Here is a 19735-nt window from a genome sequence, read left to right on the forward strand (position 1 = left end):
TCATCACCATCCATCGCCAACTCTTGGGTTACTCTTTTACCAACGAATAGTGTGATTGACCGTCACATTATAACGCCCCCACGGCTGAAAAGGCGAGCATGTTTGGTGTGACAAGGATTAGAACCCACGACCCTTAGATTACGAGTTGAGTGCCTTAACCACCTGGCCATGCCAGGCCAAGTGTGTTGGCGTCTGTATCGATGGTGTTTGCTCTACGCCCGGCTGTTATGGAGGATTGCAGGCACTCATAGGAAGCAAAGCTCCTGATGCACTGTGAACACACTGCATAATCCACATAAAGCACCTGAGTCCTCTATTGAACTTAGTCCTGAAAAGTGTGTTGAAAATGATGAACTTTATAAAACACGGCCACAGAAGGCGACGATTAAAAAAAAAAAACTGTGTGAAGATACGGGATCTGAGGACACATCTTTGTTGTACTTCTGTACGGGATCTGAGGACACATCTTTATTGTACTGCTGTACGGGATCTGAGGACACGTCTTTGTTGTACTACTGTTCGGGATCTGAGGACACATCTTTATTGTACTACTGTACGGGATCTGAGGACACATCTTTGTTGTACTACTGTACGGGATCTGAGGACACATCTTTGTTGTACTACTGTTCGGGATCTGAGGACACATCTTTGTTGTACTACTGTTCGGGATCTGAGGACACATCTTTGTTGTACTACTGTACGGGATCTGAGGACACATCTTTATTGTACTACTATACGGGATCTGAGAACACATCTTTGTTGTACTACTGTACGGGATCTGAGGACACATCTTTATTGTACTACTATACGGGATCTGAGAACACATCTTTGTTGTACTACTGTACGGGATCTGAGGACACATCTTTATTGTACCACTGTAGCTCGCGATGGCTCTCCCTTGTGTTCGAATTACGATAGAAACTACTCTTATTTCGAAGAAAAAGAACACGAATGTGCTAAACACCTCTTGGATACTTATTTTTTGTTAAAATTAACATATCTGTGCGATCTCTTAGAAAAACTGAGTGCGTTGAATCCCTCTCTGCAAGGAAGCAACACGCACGTTCAGTCACTACTATGGAGAAGAAAAATGAATGAAGATGGTGGTAAAGACGGTTTCCACCTGTTGCAGCAGTTTGTTACATCCAATGAAGTTGATTTGACCCATGAACTAAAATCTGTTTCTGAGGAGCACCTGACACAGCTCAGTAACTGGTTCGAAAATTACTTTCCAGAAGATATGGAGAGGTTTGCATGGATCCCAGACCCATTCAAGGTTAAGGCTCCATCTGAAAGTTTGACAGCATGGAACTGAGTTTTGGATATCAGTAAAAGATGAATATCGCTGTCAAGTTCTAAACCTCAGCGAATCCTAATTCCATTTGCAACGTCATATCTCTGCGAAGCTCGGTTTTTGGCGGTTGCTGTTATAAAAAACAAGAACCGCGCGAAATTTAATGTGAAACAGGAAATTAGTCAGTTTAATTCAAGGTTTGAGAAGCTATGCATCGCCCAATAGGTGCACACATCCCATTAGTAATTGTGATTATTTAAAAATGAAATAAAAATATTGTTTTTACTTTCAATTTGCTTTCAATTTACGTGTATTACTGTTTGAAACGGCTATTAATTAGGTTCAAACAACTTAATACTTAATAAACGAAACTGTTAGGATCTTCTTTTCGCCTAGGGGCACCGCGGAAAATTGCTGAGACACTAAGGGCACCATGAACCGAGAAAGCTTGGGATACGCTGACATATACTGATGACTGAATATTAAACTACTTATACTGATGACTGAATATTAAACTACTTATACTGATGACTGAATATTAAACTACTTATACTGATACCTGAATATTAAACTACTTATACTGATGACTGAATATTAAACTACTTATACTGATGACTGAATATTAAACTACTTATACTGATACCTGAATATTAACTGAGTCATTTCTTACAAATGAACAAAGATGATATTTTATAACTTCATTAATTTAACAAAAAATTATTTTTAAATTTCAAGACTATTATATTTGTCCATCCCTCTAGAGGCCTATCCTCCTAAACCAATGGATTGCACCAATCAAACTTTAGTAGCCGTGGGTACAGTAGCTCAAATGAAGAAACCCAGGTTTATAGCAGGAGACGGGGGAGATCTGGATGTGGAGTGTACCCTGAAGGATGAACTGGCCCCTGGGGAGTACATCAACACCTGTGAAAGTACTGATCCGGAGTTACAGACTGTAGGGTTTTGTTCCTACAGAGTTATCGTTAGAGGTCAGCTGTGTTTAGTTTAAAATAATAATATAAAAAATCTTTATTGTGTGTGCGTGTGTAAAATGTACCAAATGTCTTCATTGAAAATTTTAATACATAGATATATAGTTTGTAGTATGCAATCTGGAAGACCATGTATGACATGTTTAATATGTGGTATAAACACACACGAAATTACATTACACATCGAACCTACGATATAACACTCATGCGAAGTAACAGTGCGTGTGTGTGGTTTATAAGATATGACTCAAACGAAATTACATTTATAGTTCGTAGTATAAACAAACAAAACTATGTTATGTCTCTGTTTTCTAGCATAATATTTACACCAGTGGTGCACAATATCCGGCCCGCGATGTTCAACGGGAAAGTCAAACATAGAGAGTTTGCGCCTGCGCGAAGATTAAGCGCTATAGAAGAATATACTTTAGATTAGATACTGGATGGTTCCATATTTTTGTCAAGCAATAAAGAAAATTTAATAAGCAAGTCTTGTTAATGCAAAGGCATTTAATCATTGGCGCAATGACGTAATATTTCCGTAATTACGAAATCTCACGCGTTCCAATTGTTCTTTGAGATTTACTTACGAGCCTTATTTTGATATTATTTCCTAACAAAAATGGCAGCTAATTTTAAAAGAAGAGTGACGACGAAAACCGGCAGTTTCATGATGATTAGAATGCGAAATACTGTTTTGTTCAACAACAGAAGGTATCCAATATAAATTGGACATGAGTCGAAGCATAAAGATTTCCACAACGTCGTCGGTGATAAACGAACAGCTCGAATTGAATCTCTGCGGCGGTCGCTGAATCACTAGCAGAACGTTTTCTCAAAGCAGTCAGCAGATTTAGGTGCAGCATGTGCAGCAGATATTTTGTTGATGATAGCGAAATCTGACCGACCGTTCACTGATGGTGATTTTGTCAAGCAATGTATGATTACTGCATCGGAAAAGTTGTATCTGGAAGCAGTTTGCAAGCTACAGATGGTGGCTTTGAATCGTATGACAGTTCAACGAAAAATTTCACACCTCTCAGCAGATGTGACAAGGCAGCTTACAAATAAAGCAGCCAACTTTGTCTACTTTTCTTTGGCAGCAGACGAGTCGACTGACATCAGCTCAACAGCACAGCTACTAGTTTTTGTTCGTGGTGTGTCGTCATCGTTTGATATCACAGAGGAACTAATCGGCATAGGTTCCATGAAGGGTCAGACAACTAGGTCTGCTATATTCGAGGAGACAGTACGACTGTGTAGTGGTGTTTCATTGGATTTCACGAAACTGGTAAGTGTGACAACTGATGGAGCACCAGCCATGACCGGAGAAAGTAGCCCGCTGGTAGCACTGTTGATGAAGCGTCGATTAAAGCAGAACAGACAGTTGGTGAAGTTGCACTGTATTATTCATCAACAGAACCTGTGCAGTAAAGAACTTGGTTTTCAGGCACTGATAGCATTAGTGACGAAACCACTAATTTCATCAAATCACGAGGGCTCAATCACCGCCAGTTTCTAAGTCTTCTTGAAGAAATTGATTCAGACTATGGTGACCTTGTGTATCACTGTGAAGTACGCTGGCTGAGTCGAGGGAAGATGCTCAGAAGATTCTGGGAGTTGGTTGATGAGGCTATAGAATTCCTCAGAAGCAAGAACAAAGACACAGAAGTGATTTCCATGACTGATCCAGCATGGTAAGCTGATTTGACCTTTCTGGTCGACATGACACAACACTTGAATGATCTTAATTTGTAGTTGCAAGGCAAAAATCAGCTTGTCTGTCAGCTTGCAAATCACGTCTCAGCTTTCAGGACAAAGTTGCAGTTGTTCCGGCAGCAAGCAGCATCAGGCAACTTTGTGCACTTCCCCACTTTACAGTCACAGCTACAAAAGAATCAGGACATTGACACATAAGTTTATTTTGGGAAGCTAGATACCTTGATTCAATCCTTTAACTCACGGTTTCATGACTTTAACCAATGCAGATTGTTGATGAAACAATTTGCTGATCCGTTCAGTGTGTCAGTGGATGACTTGTCAGCAGAATATCAGCTCAAACTTACTGAACTCCAGGCATCTGATGAACTGCATGCTATTTACCGAGAAAACAGTTTGCTTGACTTCTACAAAACGTTGCCTGATGCATTTGCTAATCTGAAAGAGAACGCACTTGTCTACACCAGCATGTTTGGCAGCACGTACTACTGTGAACAGGCTTTCTCGCATATGAAACTGAACAAAAACAAAACTCGCAATCAGCTGACTGATGATCATATGGAAGCAGTCTTGCGTCTTTCAACGTCAAATATCAAGTCAGACATTTATAAGCTCGTAGATGACATGCAGCACCATCCATCGCACTGACTTTGTGACAGTTGACGTATTATAACATTTATTAGGATAATGTGCAAACTCTTTGATGTAATCGTTATTTGTGTTTTCTTAAATGTGATGTCCATCTTGTGTGAAACAACTGTGGGACGATTTTAATCTTCACTTTTTTGTGGCCCCCAACGGTTACGAGAAGTCTGTTTGTGCACTACTGATTTACACGAAATAACGTTATATGTTTGGTTTCTAGTGTAAGAGGCCCGGCATGGCTAGATGGTTAGGAGCCATCGACTCGTAATCTGAGGTTTGTTGGTTTGAATCCCCGTCACTCCAAACATGCTGTCTTTTTCAGCCGTGAGGATGCTATTATATTCGGACAATCCTACTATCCGTTGGTAAAACAGTTGACGGTGGATGTTGATGACTAGCTGCCTTCCCTCTAGTCTTAAACTGCTGCGGCCCAGCATGGCCAGGTGGTTAAAGCACTCGACTGGCAATCCGAAGGTCGTAAGATAAAATCCCCGTCACGGCCCGGCATGGCCAAGCGTGTTAAGGCTTTCAACTCGTAATCCGATGGTCGCGAGTTTGAATCCCGGTCGCACCAAACATTCTACCGTGGGGGCGTTATAACTGATTGGTCGATCCCACTATTCTTTGGTAAAAGAGTAGCCAAAGAGCTGGCGGTGGGTGGCGGACATTCGCTAACAGGAGGAAAACAAGCATGGATTCCTTTCATCGAAGGCCTTCAGTTTGAATCCCGGTCGCACCAAACATTCTACCGTGGGGGCGTTATAACTGATTGGTCGATCCCACTATTCTTTGGTAAAAGAGTAGCCAAAGAGCTGGCGGTGGGTGGTGATGACTAGCTGCCTTCCCTCCAGTCTTACACTACTAAATTCGGGACGGCTAGCGCAGATAGCCTTCGTATAGTTTTTTACGATATTCTAAATCAGTGGTTCTCAACCTTTTCTGACTAGCAGCACACTACGACAATCTGAAAATTTTCACGGCACACCTGGAAAGCCTTAACGATTTTTTTAGGTATACGTTATACGGCAAGCGTTAAAGGCCTTAGAACGAAAATCACAGCCAGAGCAAGTGATATTAATGTCATCTGCACATTGACAATACTATCGCTTGCTTTGGTCGTGAGTGTCGTTCTAAAGCTTTTTAACGATTTTGTGGTACAGAAGAAAAATCAAAACTTCTTAATTTTACATATGTTTTCAATGTGACGCTTGTGCCTGCTTCCGAGAGCAAATCAAATTGAAGCGAGGCTCTAACGTAGACAAACAAGTTCGCATTTCATCATCGACTGTAAGAAGCCTCTCTCTCTTTCTGGCTTTAATTTCAGTCAATACTGAAAATCCAATTTCGCCAAACCACGACGATACAAATGAAAGCAGAACTTCAACTGCTTTGCTTTGAATTTTTAATAGAGATACAAAACTCATCCAAGCTCTTTTCGGGAAACAATGACTGATTAAATTTGTCGTTTCCTAAATCAATGAGTAGTTCTTTCTCCTCACTTGTCTCGTTGTTTCCGAATGGATAGGTCACCCAGTTATATTCATCGACAGCAAGGGAAGTAATATTTTAGTGCGGACTGTAGGTCACTTAATGTGTTCAAAATTTGAGGGACAGTTTTCTTCTTTGACGGACATTCGCTAACAGGAGGAAAACAAGCATGGATTCCTTTCATCGAAGGCCTTCAGTTTGGACGTTGCAGTAACAATGTTTTCAGATGGTCCTTGGAGACTTAACTTCAGATAATTCTATTTTGTCAAACAAGTCGGAGAGAAATTGAACCTTCAGTCACCAGATCTCATCATGAAAAGAAAAATTCAAAACCTGCTTCCTCAATCTCCAAGAAAGAAGTTACTTCAGTTTTATGTTGGACAAGACGCTTTAACACCTGTCCTTTCGAAAGCCACCGAACTTCAGTGTGATACAGCAGCTTTTTGTAGTCTGAATTTATCGCCTCACAGAGAAGAGAGAAAAGTTTAGATTGAAGTGGCCGAGACTTGATGAAATTCACCACTTGAATAACTTGATTCATAACAGACTGCAAATTTTTCGGCAAAGATTTGGAGGCGAGCGCCTCTCTGTGAATCATGCAGTGAACAATTCTAATGTTTGGATTTTGTTGGCGCACCAGGTGACGTATCCCTTCTTTTTTTCCTTACATTAAGAACAGCCATCGGTACAAACGCTGACACAGTTATTCCTTACATTAAAGAACAGCCATCGGTACAAACGCTGACACAGTTATTCCTTACATTAAAGAACAGCCATCGGTACAAACGCTAACACAGTTATTCCTTACATTGAAGAACAGCCATCGGTACAAACGCTGACACAGTTATTTCTTACATTAAAGAACAGACATCGATACAAACACTGACACGGTTATTTCTTACATTAAAGAACAGACATCGATACAAACACTGACACGGTTATTCCTTACATTAAAGGACAAACATCGGTACAAACACTGACACAGTTATTCCTTACATTGAAGGACAAACATCGGTACAAACACTGACACAGTTATTCCTTACATTAAAGGACAAACATCGGTACAAACACTGATACAGTTATTCCTTACATTGAAGGACAAACATCGGTACAAACACTGACACAGTTATTCCTTACATTGAAGGACAAACATCGGTACAAACACTGACACAGTTATTCCTTACATTAAAGGACAAACATCGTTACAAACACTGACACAGTTATTCCTTACATTGAAGGACAAACATCGGTACAAACACTGACACAGTTATTCCTTACATTGAAGGACAAACATCGGTACAAACACTGACACAGTTATTCTTTACATTAAAGGACAAACATCGGTACAAACACTGACACAGTTATTCCTTACATTAAGGACAAACATCGGTACAAACACTGACACAGTTATTCCTTACATTAAAGAACAGACATCGGTACAAACACTGACACAGTTATTCCTTACATTGAAGGACAACCATCGGTACAAACACTGACACAGTCATTCCTTACATTAAAGAACAGACATCGGTACAAACACTGACACGGTTATTCCTTACATTAAAGGACAAACATCTGTACTAACACTGATACAGTTATTCCTTACATTAAAGGACAAACATCGGTACAAACACTGACACAGTTATTCCTTACATTGAAGGACAAACATCGGTACAAACACTGACACAGTTATTCCTTACATTAAAGGACAAACATCGGTACAAACACTGACACAGTTATTCTTTACATTAAGGACAAACATCGGTACAAACACTGACACAGTTATTCCTTACATTGAAGGACAAACATCGGTACAAACACTGACACAGTTATTCGTTACATTGAAGGACAAACATCGGTACAAACACTGACACAGTTATTCCTTACATTAAAGGACAAACATCGGTACAAACACTGACACAGTTATTCCTTACATTGAAGGACAAACATCGGTACAAACACTGACACAGTTATTCCTTACATTGAAGGACAAACATCGGTACAAACACTGACACAGTTATTCCTTACATTAAGGACAAACATCGGTACAAACACTGACACAGTTATTCCTTACATTAAAGGACAAACATCGGTACAAACACTGACACAGTTATTCCTTACATTGAAGGACAAACATCGGTACAAACACTGACACAGTTATTCCTTACATTGAAGGACAAACATCAGTACAAACACTGACACAGTTATTCCTTACATTGAAGAACAGCCATCGGTACAAACACTGACACAGTTATTTCTTACATTAAAGGACAAACATCTGTACTAACACTGATACAGTTATTCCTTACATTAAAGGACAAACATCGGTACAAACACTGACACAGTTATTCTTTACATTAAAGGACAAACATCGGTACAAACACTGACACAGTTATTCCTTACATTGAAGGACAAACATCGGTACAAACACTGACACAGTTATTCCTTACATTAAAGGACAAACATCGGTACAAACACTGACACAGTTATTCCAATTGAAGAGCAAAATGTTTTCATTCACCAACTCGAAAATTTCTTTGCCTTTCGCTGTACTTTTAAATCTTTGCAAAATAAATATTCGTTTACGATTTTTCCATCTTTTATGAATTGAACAGATTCATCAACTTGAAGAGACCATAGCAGAGACAATTCATCTTCAGGTGCTTCGAATTATTCGCAATCTTATCCTTCAAATCCGACAACTAGTCTACAATTCTGCGCGAAATTGTGTCATTGGACAGTGAAACTTGCTTACCCTTTTTGGCAGCATCTGTTCCAAGCATAATTTCAATGATGATTGCTTCGCTGGTGCAATGACTGATTCGGCCTCCGTATGCTCTTTCTTGCATTTTGCCAACAATTGAACAACCTTATAACTTACAATCAATCCTTTTTCGGGCAGCTTCATGTAGTTCACAAGCTTCCTTGATTGTTCATGTTGTTGAGCCGTGAGATTCTCGAAGTATTCTTTTGGTTTATCCTTCACAGCTAAATGTTTTGTTTCCAAGTGCCTCTTTAGTTTGCTTGGAACAAGCGCCTCATTCGATAAAGCTGAATTGCAGAGTAGACAGAATGGTAATTGAGAATGTTCCGATTCCAAAGCGATAAAAACGTATTCGATGTATTCGTTTTTGTACTTTCGTTTGATTCCTTGCTTTTAATTCAACACATTCTCCTTTACTTAAATATTTTTCCATGGATAAATGATAAAGCTAATTCATACATGATAAGCACGAAGTTCTGCAGTCGATATAAAATTCCTACCTACAGCGTAGTAGCTGTAGCTTACCCCAGAATGAAAACGTGTTCCAGAAAGCAGTTTGATTGTTTGATGCATTATTTATGACGTACGAAGCGCTTGTTGCACCACAATTAAACTAACAGTCGAACCGTTGCAGTCGAGAATGAAATTTAAGTATGAACTTCACAGTGCTCGAGTTCAATGAAGACCATCGAATGTTTTGGAAGGTTTCAGAGTGTCTCTATAGGAGCTTTTATTAACTGATGTGTTCGACTTGCTTGTAAAATCCCAAGAAAGTTGAATGTGTTTTAAAAACATCGCGGCACACCTGCCAATCTCTCGCGGCACACAGGTTGAAATCACTGTTCTAAATACATCCTAGTATAAGACTCGCATGAAATCGTATAAAGTGCCTATTTCTTAGCATAAGTCTCGACTACTAAAATATTAAGTAAAATGTTTTAAATGTAAACAGTATAAACAGTCCAAGTTTTTAAAACTTTCAGCCGCAACCTGTGACCCCCCACCCTCGCCTACGCATGGTTATGTGGAGTGTAACATAACCGAAACCGGAAAGTACCCTGTAACAACCATCTGTTACTACAGCTGTCTATCAGGATACGTTGTACCAACAAGCCAGTTGACACATGCCACAAGAGTGTGTCTTCAATCATTCCAGTGGAATACAACGGAATTCGTGGAATGTAAAAGTAAGCTTTTCACTGCCAATCTTCAATTTTATGGTTTTGTCTTAAAGTTCTTTCCTTCCCACTTGGACCTCTTACAGTGTGATTGGTTGATGGAAGTAATGACTAAATCTGATTGGTTCTGTAGCCATATCATTTTCATGACAGAAGTTTCTAGGACATTAATGTAAGATACAAAATAAAAATCACGAAGTTATCCCTCTTACAATTACGAAAAATGTCATACAACATCCGACTGTGAATCTCGACATTTAACGAATCGAAGATATTTTACGATAATATTATTCAAAGTTGAAAGAATAATACAATAGGTACATGTTCTTGTCTTTTCAAAACTGGTTTTATACGTATAGATCCCTAGATGAACAATTAACAATAAAATTAACGTTAAGTACTTGTAAATGATTAGGTATAACATGTATCTGTGTTCCCTTAATTAAGTACTTGTGAATGATTAGGTGTAACGTGTATTTGTGGTCCCTTAATTAAGTACTTGTGAATGATTAGGTGTAACGTGTATTTGTGGTCCCTTAATTAAGTACTTGTGAATGATTAGGTGTAACATGTATCTGTGTTCCCTTATTTAAGTACTTGTGAATGATTAGGTGTAACGTGTATCTGTGTTCCCTTAATTAAGTACTTGTGAATGATTAGGTGTAACGTGTATTTGTGGTCCCTTAATTAAGTACTTGTGAATGATTAGGTGTAACGTGTATTTGTGGTCCCTTAATTAAGTACTTGTGAATGATTAGGTGTAACGTGTATCTGTGCTCATTAATTAAGTACTTGTAAAATGATTAGGTGTAACGTGTATCTGTGTTCCCTTATTTAAGTACTTGTGAATGATTAGGTGTAACGTGTATTTGTGTTCCCTTAATTAAGTACTTGTGAATGATTAGGTTAACGTATATTTGTGGTCCCTTAATTAAGTACTTGTGAATGATTAAGTGTAACGTGTATTTGTGGTCCCTTAATTAAGTACTTGTGAATGATTAGGTGTAACGTGTATTTGTGGTCCCTTAATTAAGTACTTGTGAATGATTAGGTGTAACGTGTATCTGTGCTCACTTAATTAAGTACTTGTAAAATGATTAGGTGTAACGTGTATCTGTGTTCCCTTAATTAAGTACTTGTGAATGATTAGGTGTAACGTGTATTTGTGTTCCCTTAATTAAGTACTTGTGAATGATTAGGTGTAACGTGTATTTGTGGTCCCTTAATTAAGTACTTGTGAATGATTAGGTGTAACGTGTATTTGTGGTCCCTTAATTAAGTACTTGTGAATGATTAGGTGTAACGTGTATCTGTGCTCACTTAATTAAGTACTTGTAAAATGATTAGGTGTAACGTGTATCTGTGTTCCCTTATTTAAGTACTTGTGAATGATTAGGTGTAACGTGTATTTGTGTTCCCTTAATTAAGTACTTGTGAATGATTAGGTGTAACGTGTATTTGTGTTCCCTTAATTAAGTACCTGTGAATGATTATGTGTAACATGTATCTGTGTTCCCTTATTTAAGTACTTGTGAATGATTAGGTGTAACATGTATCTGTGTTCCCTTAAGAATTCAATCGTATCGATGTTGTACCTAGGATTTTCAATTATTTCAGAGAGAGTGGTTCCAGAGCCAAGAAAGGGAGCTTGCGAAGACGAAAGATACGAAACTAATAAACCGGATTCGTTAGAGGTCAAACCCCCACAGTTTGTAACAATCCGTGGAAATGCTGCTGTCGTAAAGTGCTCCTTGACTTATATCCCTCAACATGGCGTCCATGAAAATATCTGTCATGCTACCGACCCAGAGCTAAGAACGTCCACTTCGTGCAGATACAACATCGTTGTCGAAGATCTTGGCAGAACTGACAGTAGCACACGTAGGTGTTAAACCTTTGATCTTAGAGAACGGTACTGGTTGGGGTGAAAAAAACACACTTTCATTAAGGGAACGCCATGTTAGCATGATTATTATATAAAAATTATTTTTAAAATATCAGTTAAATGTTACTAACATGGAAAACGAGAATCATGTTATTTCTTGTAAACATTATACACAGGGTCACTTAGCTTTCACCTAAGTTTTCTCATTCCCAAAATCTACTGAAAAGGGAAATAAGCTTATTTGTGTCCTACATAAAATTTAACGTAAATTATTTTTAACAGAAGCTCCCTTTCTTTAACACCATTCATTACAGGTTCTCGAACTTCCCACAACTAAACACGTAACCAGAATGATACCAGTGGACCTGTCTGAAGCTTGTGTATAACACGATTCATTACAGGTACTACAACTTCCCACTACTAAACACGTAACCAGAATGATACCAGTGGACCTGTCTGAAGCTTGTGTATAACACGATTCACTACAGGTACTAGAACTTCCCACTACTAAACACGTAACCAGAATGATACCAGTGGACCTGTCTAAACTTGTGTATAACACGATTCATTACAGGAACTAGAACTTGCCACTACTAAACACGTAACCAGAATGATGCCAGTGGACCTGTCTGAAGCTTGTGTGTATAACACAATTCATTACAGGTACTAGAACTTCCCACTACTAAACACGTAACCAGAATGATACCAGTGGACCTGTCTGAAGCTTGTGTATAACACGATTCATTACAGGTACTACAACTTCCCACTACTAAACACGTAACCAGAATGATACCAGTGGACCTGTCTAAAGCTTGTGTATAACACGATTCATTACAGGTTTTAGAACTTCCCACTACTAAACACGTAACCAGAATGATACCAGTGGACCTGTCTGAAGCTTGTGTATAACACCATTCATTACAGGTTCTAGAACTTCCCACAACTAAACACGTAACCAGAATGATACCAGTGGACCTGTCTGAAGCTTGTGTATAACACGATTCATTACAGGTTCTAGAACTTCCACAACTAAACACGTAACCAGAATGATACCAGTGGACCTGTCTGAAGCTTGTGTATAACACGATTCATTACAGGAACTAGAACTTCCCACTACTAAACACGTAACCAGAATGATACCAGTGGACCTGTCTGAAGCTTGTGTATAACACGATTCATTACAGGAACTAGAACTTCCCACAACTAAACACGTAACCAGAATGATACCAGTGGACCTGTCTGAAGCTTGTGTATAACACGATTCATTACAGGTACTACAACTTCCACTACTAAACACGTAACCAAAATGATACCAGTGGACCTGTCTGAAGCTTGTGTATAACACGATTCATTACAGGTTTTAGAACTTCCACTACTAAACACGTAACCAGAATGATACCAGTGGACCTGTCTGAAGCTTGTGTATAACACCATTCATTACAGGTTCTAGAACTTCCCACAACTAAACACGTAACCAGAATGATACCAGTGGACCTGTCTGAAGCTTGTGTATAACACGATTCATTACAGTAACTAGAACTTCCACTACTAAACACGTAACCAGAATGATACCAGTGGACATGTCTGAAGCTTGTGTGTATAACACGATTCATTACAGGTACTAGAACTTCCCACTACTAAACACGTAACCAGAATAATACCAGTGGACCTGTCTGAAGCTTGTGTATAACACGATTCATTACAGGAACTAGAACTTCCCACAACTAAACACGTAACCAGAATGATACCAGTGGACCTGTCTGAAGCTTGTGTATAACACGATTCATTACAGGTACTACAACTTCCCACTACTAAACACGTAACCAGAATGATACCAGTGGACCTGTCTGAAGCTTGTGTATAACACGATTCATTACAGGTTTTAGAACTTCCACTACTAAACACGTAACCAGAATGATACCAGTGGACCTGTCTGAAGCTTGTGTATAACACCATTCATTACAGGTTCTAGAACTTCCCACAACTAAACACGTAACCAGAATGATACCAGTGGACCTGTCTGAAGCTTGTGTATAACACGATTCATTGCAGGTTCTAGAACTTCCACAACTAAACACGTAACCAGAATGATACCAGTGGACCTGTCTGAAGCTTGTGTATAACACGATTCATTACAGGAACTAGAACTTCCACTACTAAACACGTAACCAGAATGATACCAGTGGACATGTCTGAAGCTTGTGTGTATAACACGATTCATTACAGGTACTAGAACTTCCCACTACTAAACACGTAACCAGAATGATACCTGTGGACCTGTCTGAAGCTTGTGTATAACACGATTCATTACAGGTTCTAGAACTTCCCACAACTAAACACGTAACCAGAATGATACCAGTGGACCTGTCTGAAGCTTGTGTGTATAACACGATTCATTACAGGTACTAGAACTTCCCACTACTAAACACGTAACCAGAATGATACCAGTGGACATGTCTGAAGCTTGTGTGTATAACACGATTCATTACAGGTTCTAGAACTTCCCACAACTAAACACGTAACCAGAATGATACCAGTGGACCTGTCTGAAGCTTGTGTGTATAACACGATTCATTACAGGTACTAGAACTTCTCACTACTAAACACGTAACCAGAATGATACCAGTGGACATGTCTGAAGCTTGTGTGTATAACACGATTCATTACAGGTTCCAGAACTTCCCACAACTAAACACGTAACCAGAATGATGCCAGTGGATCTGTCTAAACTTGTGTGTATAACACGATTCATTACAGGAACTAGAACTTCCCACTACTAAACACGTAACCAGAATGATACCAGAGGACCTGTCTAAGGCTTGTGTGTATAACACGATTCACTACAGGTACTAGAACTTCCCACAACTAAACACGTAACCAGAATGATACCAGTGGACCTGTCTGAAGCTTGTGTATAACACGATTCATTACAGGTACTACAACTTCCCACTACTAAACACGTAACCAGAATGATACCAGTGGACCTATCTGAAGCTTGTGTATAACACGATTCATTACAGGTACTACAACTTCCCACTATTAAACACGTAACCAGAACTTATGCGCCAAGGGAATCCTTCGTCAAATTCTCAGCATATATACTCTGATGTAAACGTTTACATCTTTATTTTATGAATTATTTCGCAACACTGTAAACGTCTAGAATGAAGTACGACTTTCAAGTAAGCCTTAATTAACATCTTACAAAATAAACTGAAAGAAGTGGTCCGAAAAACCTACTAAGATAGTTTTCAACACTTTATCTTGTGAAAACCTGAAAATAAAAACCCGTTACTTCCTCAGTTTTGACTGCTTTAAGCATAAAGTTGGAACATGGTAAGAATTGGTACAATAGTTTTTAGTATATTTTGTTCCGTGCTGTAAGTGTTTTGTAATTATTAAATCAGTGCTAAACGACAGAAACTAAAACATATTTGTTCTCTTCTACAAGGAAGATGTGATCCTCTGAACTCACCAGCCAATGGTTACATCCAGTGTCGAGCCAAGAGCTCAATGATTAGGTGTGAACTGAAATGTCAGAGTGGGTTTTCAATGCCACCAAATCTGTTTCTTCTCCATCGTGGTTACGTGGAATGTGATCTGATTCAAGACGTGTGGGATTTCCAGAAAGTCCATAAGATCCAAAGTTTACCGGACTGTCTTGGTAAGAACTGTGCTACAGTAACGATGTTTATATTTATTTTGCATGTAAGAAGTGTGGTTTTAATAATAACATGTGACAACAAACTGTGTTGATAAAGTAATCATTAAACAAACGTAAAATTAACAACTACCTAGTAATCATTACTCAAAAGTATGACTAACAAAAACATAGTGATCATGAATCAAACGTAGGACTAAAAACTACCTTGTGATCATTAATCACAGGACTAACGTCCACCTAGTGATCATTAATTATAGGACTAACGTCTATCTTGTGATCATTAACCACAGGACTAACGACTACCTAGTGATCATTAATCACAGGACTAACGACACCTTGTGATCATTAATTACAGGACTAACGACTACCTTGTGATCATTAATCACAGGACTAACGACACCTTGTGATCATTAATCACAGGACTAACGACTACCTAGTGATCATTAATCACAGGACTAACGACACATAGTGATCATTAATCACAGGACTAACGACACCTTGTGATCATTAACCACAGGACTAACGACTACCTAGTGATCATTAATAACAGGACTAACGACACCTTGTGATCATTAACCACAGGACTAACGACTACCTAGTAATCATTAATCACAGGACTAACGACTACCTGGTGATCATTAATCACAGGACTAACGACTACCTAGTGATAATTAATCACAGGACTAACGACTATCTTGTGATCATTAATCACAGGACTAACGACACCTTGTAATCACAGAACTAACGTCTACCTAGTGATCATTAATCATAGTACTAACGTCTACCTTGTGATAATTAATCATAGGACTAACGACTACCTTGTGATCATTAATCACAGGACTAACGACTATCTTGTGATCATTAATCACAGGACTAACGACTACCTTGTGATCATTAATCATAGGACTAACGAGTACCTTGTGATCATTAATCATACAACTAACGACTACCTTGTGATCATTAATCATAGGACTAACAACCTCCAGGTGATCATTAATCATAAAACTAACGACTACCTAGTGATCATTAATCACACGACTTACGACGACCTAGTGATCATTAATCATAAAACTAACGACACCTTGTAATCATTAATCACAGGACTAACGACTACCTTGTGATCATTAATCATAGGACTAACGACTACCTTGTGATCATTAATCATAAAACTAACGACTACCTTGTGATCATTAATCATAGGACTAACAACTTCCAGGTGATCATTAATCATAAAACTAACGACTACCTAGTGATCATTAATCACACGACTTACGACGACCTAGTGATCATTAATCATAAAACTAACGACACCTTGTGATCATTAATCACTGGACAAACGACTACCTAGTAATCATTAATCACAGGACTAACGACTGCCTAGTGATCATTAATCACAGGACTAACATATACCTTGTGACCATTAATCATAGGACTATCGTCTACCTTGTGATCATTCATCATAGGACTAACATATACCTAGTGATCCTTAATCACAGGACTATCGTCTACCTTGTGATAATTAATCACAGGACTAACGACTACTTAGTGATCATAAATCACAGGACTAACGTATACCTAGTAATCATTAATCACAGGACTAACGTCTACCTTGTGATCATTAATAATAGAACTAACGACTACCTTGTAATCATTATCACAGGACTAACGACTACCTAGTGACCATTAATCACAGGACTATCGTCTACCTTGTGATCATTATTCACAGGGCTAACGACACCTTGTGATCATTAATCACAGGACTAACGACTACCTAGTGATCATTAATCACAGGACTAACGACTACCTAGTGATCATTAATCACAGGACTAACGACACCTTGTGATCATTAACCACAGGACTAACGTCTACCTAGTGATCATTAATCACAGGACTAACGTCTGCATAGTGATCATTAATCATACGACTAACGTCTACCTTGTGATCATTAATCACAGGACTAACGACTATCTTGTGATCATTAATCACAGGACTAACAACTACCTTGTGATCATTAATCATAGGACTAACGACTACCTTGTGATCATTAATCATAAAACTAACGACTACCTTGTGATCATTAATCATAGGACTAACAACCTCCAGGTGATCATTAATCATAAAACTAACGACTACCTAGTGATCATTAATCACACGACTTACGACGACCTAGTGATCATTAATCATAAAACTAACGACACCTTGTGATCATTAATCACTGGACTAACGACTACCTAGTAATCATTAATCACAGGACTAACGACTACCTAGTGATAATTAATCACATGACTAACGACTATCTTGTGATCATTAATCACAGGACTAACGACTACCTAGTGATCATTAATCACAGGACTAACGTCTGCATAGTGATCATTAATCATACGACTAACGTCTACCTAGTGATCATTAATCATAGTACTAACGTCTACCTTGTGATAATTAATCATAGGACTAACGACTATCTTGTGATCATTAATCACAGGACTAACGACTACCTTGTGATCATTAATCATAGGACTAACGACTACCTTGTGATCATTAATCATAGGACTAACGAGTACCTTGTGATCATTAATCATAAAACTAACGACTACCTTGTGATCATTAATCATAGGACTAACAACTTCCAGGTGATCATTAATCACTGGACAAACGACTACCTAGTAATCATTAATCACAGGACTAACGACTGCCTAGTGATCATTAATCACAGGACTAACATATACCTTGTGATCATTCATCATAGGACTAACATATACCTAGTGATCATTAATCACAGGACTAACGACTACCTAGTGATCATTAATCACAGGACTATCGTCTACCTTGTGATCATTAATCACAGGGCTAACGACATTTTGTGATCATTAATCACAGGACTAACGACTACTTAGTGATCATTAATCACAGGACTAACGACACCTTGTGATCATTAATCACAGGACTAACGACTACCTAGTGATCATTAATCACAGGACTAACGACACCTTGTGATCATTAATCATAGAACTAATGACTACCTTGTGATCATTAATCACAGGACTAACGACACCTTGTGATCATAATCACAGGACTAACGACTACCTAGTGATCATTAATCACAGGACTAACGACACCTTGTGATCATTAATCATAGAACTAATGACTACCTTGTGATCATTAATTACCGGACTAACGACTAATTAGTGATCATTAATCACAGGACTAACGACACCTTGTGATCATTAATCATAGAACTAATGACTACCTTGTGATCATTAATTACCGGACTAACGACTACCTAGTGATCATTAATCACAGAACTAACGACTACCTAGTGATCATTAATCACAGGACTAACATATACCTAGTATTCATTAATCAAACGTAGGACTAAATCTATCTAGTAGTCATTAATTAAACGTTTGACTAACAAGTACCTAGTAATCATTAATCAAGAACAAATAAAAGCAAATTAGAAACTATTTAATGATTAGGCGTATGTCATAGTGTGTGCTATTAACAGTGACAGTGGTTGAAATTCGGTTGCCACCAACTTGCTGTAAGAACTTAAAGCTAAATATTTACAACACATGTTGTTATGTGGTCACTTCTAACCCATAAATGGTGTTATTTAGCTGAGCTATCAAGGACAATGATAGAAGCGGCAGTCAAGTTCGCGACTGTTGTTCAGGACTGTTCCGATTACGAGACAATAGGCCTACTTATGACTGTTATCAAGCAAGGGTTGTTGGAGAGGAACAGTGCCACCTGCAAACAAATCCAGTGTGATTCGTTCACGTTCGTGTGTTCTGAAGAACTGGATGGCAAGAAACAAACCCTGGAAACTACGTGGACCGTTAAGGTTAATTTTGTTTATTTGTTTTGAGTTTCGCTCAAAGCTAAACGAGGACTACCTGCGCTAACGTTCCTTAATTTAGCAGTAAAAAACTGGAGAGAAGGCAGCTAATCATCACTACTCACTACCAATTCTTGGGCTACTTTTTTTGCCAGCGAGTAGTGGGATTGAACGAATGTTACAAAACCCCTACGGCTGAAAGGGCGAGCATGTTTGGTATGGCGGGGATTCGAACCACTTGCCATGTTGGGCGCGCGAAGGTTAAATG

The 19735-nt window shown here is 38.6% G+C and overlaps 1 protein-coding gene across 1 annotated transcript in view; it reads left to right on the forward strand.

The window, feature by feature from the left end:
• Positions 1-19735, forward strand: part of LOC143223690 (sushi, von Willebrand factor type A, EGF and pentraxin domain-containing protein 1-like) — a 127354-nt gene that overhangs the window by 101540 nt on the left and 6079 nt on the right. Inside the window, exons 44-48 of the mRNA XM_076452029.1 lie at positions 2056-2283; positions 9886-10089; positions 11698-11961; positions 15417-15629; positions 19247-19473. Of these exons, the coding sequence (XP_076308144.1) occupies positions 2056-2283; positions 9886-10089; positions 11698-11961; positions 15417-15629; positions 19247-19473 (1136 nt within the window). The remainder of the gene's footprint in view (positions 1-2055; positions 2284-9885; positions 10090-11697; positions 11962-15416; positions 15630-19246; positions 19474-19735) is intronic.

Source organism: Tachypleus tridentatus, chromosome 1, assembly GCF_004210375.1.
Source record: "Tachypleus tridentatus isolate NWPU-2018 chromosome 1, ASM421037v1, whole genome shotgun sequence".
NCBI lineage: Eukaryota > Metazoa > Arthropoda > Merostomata > Xiphosura > Limulidae > Tachypleus > Tachypleus tridentatus.